The sequence below is a fragment of the Alligator sinensis genome, unplaced genomic scaffold, assembly GCF_000455745.1.
Source record: "Alligator sinensis unplaced genomic scaffold, ASM45574v1 scaffold919_1, whole genome shotgun sequence".
Lineage (NCBI taxonomy): Eukaryota > Metazoa > Chordata > Crocodylia > Alligatoridae > Alligator > Alligator sinensis.
Window position 1 is genome coordinate 1,126,460 of NW_005842191.1, and position 5,739 is coordinate 1,132,198.

The 5,739-nt window shown below is 53.0% G+C and overlaps 1 protein-coding gene across 5 annotated transcripts in view; it reads left to right on the top strand.

Annotated features, from left to right (window-relative positions):
* The window catches only part of FMNL1 (formin like 1), a 65,436-nt gene extending 60,171 nt beyond the window's left edge, over positions 1 to 5,265 (top strand). For 4 of the 5 annotated variants that reach the window (XM_006026386.3, XM_006026388.3, XM_025207338.1 and 1 more), the window contains 2 exons: positions 395 to 518; positions 2,119 to 5,265. In XM_006026386.3, coding sequence (XP_006026448.2) covers positions 395 to 518; positions 2,119 to 2,222 — 228 coding nt within the window. In that variant the 3' untranslated portion in view covers positions 2,223 to 5,265. Of the gene's footprint in view, positions 1 to 394; positions 519 to 1,578; positions 1,721 to 2,118 lie in introns of those variants that run through there. The other variant, XM_025207337.1, reaches the window with a different exon arrangement.
* Positions 5,266 to 5,739: the final 474 nt, after the last annotated feature.

Consider the following 5,739-nt stretch of genomic DNA (forward strand, 5'->3'; position numbering starts at 1 on the left):
CCCATGGTTGTGAAACCAAGCTTCTGTGCCCCTATGGGTCTGAGAGCCCTTTTGGTGCCTTTCCCAGAGCCAGAGCTTCTGCCTTCACCTTCTGACAAAACACCATGTTGCATCTCCCTAAAATTCCTTGGTTTTGGCTTCCTCTTCACTCTCTGCCTTAAGCTGTTGTGTAGCATTGCTGAATAGGCAGAAAACTGGCAAGTTTCACCCCAGAGGTGGCTGCATCTGAATAGTGGGTGAAGCATTTTTTGTGCTGGCTTTGTAAAGTATGTGAGGATCTCTCAAAGGAGGAGGTGCCATCCTTGAGATGCCTGGGTCCATGGGAAATGTCCCACATTCTCTGAGATGCCACAGGGGACCCCCATTTACTTCCTTCTTGTTACTGCTGCTACAGTCTCCTGTCCAGAAAGCCAAGCGGCAGCAGATGGACATGCTTGCTGAGCTGAAGAAGAGGCAGATGGTGAAAGAGCCCCTCATTTATGAGGGGAAAGATGGTGCAATTGAGGACATTATTACAGGTGAGGTGGGACAACCCCTGAACTTGGGGGTGGAGTGGGAGTTGGACCCCACAGGCAGATGCCTAGTGGGTCAGAAGCAAAGGGACACTTGTGGGTGGGGTGCTAGGTCAGGGTGAGAGTGGTGTGGGGTACCTGTTGGTGTATTACTGGGTTTTCTTTGGGATGTGCCTGCCATATGGCTGTTAGTCCCACATGCCCCTTGCTCGCAGGCCATGCTCCTGCCCCTTTCCAAACCCTTCCCTGCCTTCCTCACTTATTCTTGTAGCCACTGTCCCAGTCTGTCATGGGCTGCCTGTCCTGTGTACAGCATTTGGGGGCCAAGGGAGGGTAGGCATTCCAGAGATGGCAAGGGGGGTGAGCCACCCAGAATTATTAAGGGGTGTTGCCTAGTAGGTAAAGCCAGGATCTGGGATCCAGCTGTCTCTTTTCTCAGCCTTGCTGATGTATTTTGTCTTATTACTTTGTCTCCCTGGGCTTCAGCCCCCTAGGCTCTGCACTGCAGAGCAGAGCCATGGATCTGACTGTGTCCTTGTGTCCCAAGCATAGGCACTGACTTTTATTTTTGTGGGGGGGAGAGGCCTAAGATGATGGACACGTGGAAAGTTTTACACATTTCAGGTAACAGCCCTCTTCCCAAGGGGGGCCATGGCCCTCAGGCCCACATGTACTTGGCACCTCTGGTCCCAAGGGTTGGAGGGGGCCAGGAGTGCTCCAGTTGTCTGGCAGGGGCAATACAATTAGCTGGATTAATTGCTGGTGCATGCCAAGGCCTTAGGAAGGCTTCCTCTTCCCAGCTCTTGGTTGCTGCAAATCCCCATCACAGTGGAGCAGACCTCTTAACCCAGGGCTGGATGCTTGGATGGGTGGAGCAGCTGGAAAGGGACACTCAGGCCATTTGCCCTGTACAAAACAACTGCCTCCCAGGCCAGACCAAACTCTCCCCGCACACTCTGCTGTCTCTGACTATTCCTCAGTTCACTACCTGCTCCTGCACTTTCTCTCTCTTTCTGCTCTCTCCCCCCTACTTCTCCCCCTCCTGCCTCTCTGGATCACTGCTCAGTTCTGAAGACTGTTCCTTTCACGGCCCGGACGGGCAAGCGCTCGTCCCGGCTCTTCTGCGATGCCAGCTTCAATGAGGAGAGCCCCTTATAGCCTCTGCCGCAAGGTAATCTGGGTGTGGAACCAGCTAGGTAAGACAGCTCCCCCACCCTTCATGCAGCCCTTTTGCTCAAGGATATGGACAGCTCCCAGGCTGAAGCCCCTCTGCCCACCTGGAGTCGGAGCAGCTCATGTCCTTATCCTCTGTATGAGGTTAGAGAAGAGAAGGCTCCAAAACTCACTCTCTGCCTTGCCCCCCAGTTTGCTGGCACATCCACTACCTCCCTGTCCCATGGGCTTTGATCTTCTAGGCTCTGAAGCTAAGCAGGACTGGGCCTGTTCTGCCCCAGCCTAGGAGGCAGCAGGACTTCCCAGATGTTACGAGTCAGTGCAGGAGGTGACTTTCCTTTTGTGTCAGCCTATGGAGACATGTTCAGAGGGCTAAGGGGGGTGCTGGACTGGAGCAGGCACCAACCAGGCTCCATGTATTCTCTGGGCACAGGTCTGCGGAACAACCCGTACCGGCGCGCCGACATCACCAGGTGCAGTGGCAAGAAACGATCCTCGGGGCAGACCCTCCAGGTGACCTCTGACATCTCGCTGTGACCACTCCTGGCCTCTCCGTGGGCAGGCATGGCATGGGCCCACCATCACTACTGCCTCTGCCCAGGAGGTGGCAGGACCCCAGGGACCAGGCCTCTCTGCAGACCTGTCAGACTGAACCAAGGACTCTTGCAGTAGGGGGGAAATCACCACTTGCAGCTTCTTAAGCTACTTAACTGTGCAGAGTGCCAGCTGGGGCTGCCCTCCCCTGCACCCCAGCCCACCCACCCTTCGCAGGTCTGGCCCAGCAGACTCTCCAGGTATTATACAGCAGCTATGTCCAAGCTGCCTGCTCCACCGTGCCATTGGACTACTCCCCTTCTCCAGGCTCAGGGGACAGGAATAGAGTGCATGTGGCAGTTGTTCAGAGGTCCACAGGACAAGCAGAGAGGGCTGAGGCTCCTGAGAGCAATAGCTGCCCCTTCCATGGTCGCTGTCCCTGTTCCCCTCACCTCACACGCTGGACCATGGCCACAGGTGGAAGAGCATTGGGGGAGCTTCTGCTCTTCTCTAGTGTGTTCCTGCCTCCCTGTGTGCTGGTGCCTTTGTGCAGTCAGCGTTGGGGCAAAGTACAGGACCAGCCTGCTGCACTGCTCCTTGAACTGTGATCTCTTCTCCCCCTGGGATTGCCCTGCCACTAGGCTAGACCCTGCGCCCTTCCTCCTGCAACCTTATTCCTTCCCCCTGCCATACAGCAAGCAGATAAGCCTGGGCTGCCCTTGCTTAGAAGCCATCTGGGAAGGGGAAGGAGGCAAAGGGGGGGACCCACCAGATAATACTAGGCTGAGGTGAAGGGTTGGAGCCTATTGCAAGGCTTTTACCACCAAATGCTGCACCAACTCTCTTGGCTGGCACATGTAGGCAGCTGGATACGTCTTCCTTTAAATTTTCTTTATGCTGCGATAAGTAGGCAAGGAGAGGCAAGCAGGAGAGTGACGAGGGAGGCTCCTGCTGTTTGTGCAGGGTCTCAGGATGCAGATGCAGCTGCATTCTGCACTTGGGCATTGGGTCCAAGTTGAGCAGCACTTGTCTGATCCCCAACAGGCTCAGATGCTCCGACAATCAGTGGGGTTAAGGATTTGCAATTCCCTGTGTCCCCACAAGGTGTCGCACTTACCTTAAGCCGTCTGCATCCCCATGGCTGGGATGGCACCTCAGAAGCAGCTCAGTGGTGTGGCCTGTTTGCAGGGCATCCAAGGACAGACCAGTACCAAGGAGACCAGGTGCAGAAGGCTTGCATGGGACTGTCCAGTAAAGCTATAAGCACCCAAGGATGCCTGGGTGGCCTCACTCAGGTAGTTGCAGTAATACATCTGTGCAGTACTCACTGCAGCTCAGGCATGTGCATCTAGACCCTGCAGCACACACAATAGTATCAAAGCCTTAGAAAGGCACATCTGGTGCTGGTGCATACAGCTGGGTTATGTCCCCAGTTAGCAGGGCCCATGCACTGCAGCCACCCTGCTATGTCTGAATCCTAATCACTTACTATTGCAATTAAACAGCTGATGCTTGCTAAGAGTAGGAGCCATTTCCATGATGCATTTACTACTTCATTACACCCCCCACACCTGCCCGCCCAGCCTGATCCAGGGCTTGTGGCTGCCATGTATTCTCGTGCTAGACCAGGCTTTTAGAGTGAAGCAAGCCTTATTTGTAAGCCAGAGCTGCGCTTGCTTCCTGCTGTAATTAAGAGGCAAGACTGCCACCTGCTTGGCATCACTCTCACAAGCTCATCACAAAAAGGGATGGGGGGTGGGGGGAATGAATGTGTAACTTATAAAGATGCCTTTAAGAAAGAGTTGTAAGAAACATTAACTGCTAATTTGTATACATTATTTTTATATTTTGTCTGTGAGGCTGTTAAATCCAAAGCAGAGCTGGTAATAAACCCACTCAAAGGATATAACACCTGTCTGGAGGGGGAGGGAGTCTTCTACCCATCTGCCATAAACCAGAGACACAAGGCGAGCAAGTCATAGCTCACTACATGGAAGGACTCGGTCAGAGCACTGCCTGCCGTCCCCCCACCTCCCTGGACAGAGACCTCTATCTACTAAACAAAACAGGTGGGAGAAACTGACCCCTGCAAACATGCACTACTGTTCCTCAGGGGAAGAGGATCTGATGAGTGAGGTTGAGCAGGGAGCAGGTTGAAAGCTCTCAACTGTACTTTGCTATCAGGCCATGGAGGTTGGGCCCTGTTTCACTGGACCTGATTGTAGCCAAGTAGAGACTCAAAACAAAAGTAGAGCACTGTGGGGGAAGAGTCTGGAGCACTGCTCCAGCTGGCAGACAAGCCGCATCTTGTAGGGTGAACCCGAACAGAAACATGCCTTTCAAAGAGGCCAACAGGCATCTGAAGGTCTCCTCTTCCCCCACTCCCCCACCCAGCAGCACATTTTCCTTTTTATTTCACATTTGAAAAAAAAAAAAAAGAGCATGGTTCCTCCTTTCCTTATTACATAGCTTGTTTGTCACCCTCAGGTTCCTGTTTCTCATGGTGTAGTGGATCCCCCTTGCTGACACCAAAACTGTAACAGTGGTTCTCCTGGCATTTAAAAAACAAAAGCAGAACAGATGCACATACAACTCAAAGCTCTTGTGGTTTTTCAAGCAGTATCTCAGCCAGGAGACCAGATCAATTAGGGCAATGTAGGAAGTTGCCCTTTGAATAGTGGGCAGCCTAATATAGACTGTGGTTATTGTAACCTAGTTGCTTTCTTGAACTGAGATGGTTTGAACCTGGGCCTAATCTTATCCAGTATTTCTGAAAAGACCATTCTTCCTTTTTTTTTTTTTCCCCTCTCACTGACGCAGGGAAACTAGTTTTTTTCCTTCTTCCTGGTACTACTCGTGGCTATTTTTTAAGGGTAAGGTAAATACACTCAAGTTTAAATGACTGGTTCTGTTGTCAGACTTGTCAACTCCAAGACAGCTGCAGATTTAGAGGTGGGGTCAGAAGACCTCAATAGCCTCAGCTTGCTTTTCCCTGCCCCATGGGATTGTTCCAAGTGTCTATCTGCCAAGGTGTTGCCAAGTGTTCTTGCGTCCACTGCCTGCTAGGGCTGTGCGAAGCTTTGGGTGGTGATTCAATCTGGAGGAGATTCGGCCTGATTCAGTGGCCGAAGCTCTAAATCCAAATCTAATCAGGGGACCAATTTAAAGGTCCGAATCAATTCAAAGCTCTCCAAATCTTCAGCAAAGATTCAGAGCTTTGATGATTTGGACAGTCCCCAGTGGCTGTATTTGCCCAGCCCCGAGGGCCTGCAGTCGGAAGCGCCAGCCACTCCAAGCTGGTAAGTACTAGGGGCAGGGGAGGGGACCATGGGGGGACCCATGCCAGCCCCCCCAAACCCTCCCAGCTCCCCCAGCCCCCCATGGCTGCCCCCATCTGCCCCAGCTCTGTACTTAAAAAAAAGCCCATGCTCACTGGGTGCTGCCAGGCAGGGGGGGCAATCCCCACTGGCCCCTACTGCATGGGGGGGGGGGGGGGGCACCATGGGAGCCCCTAGCCGCC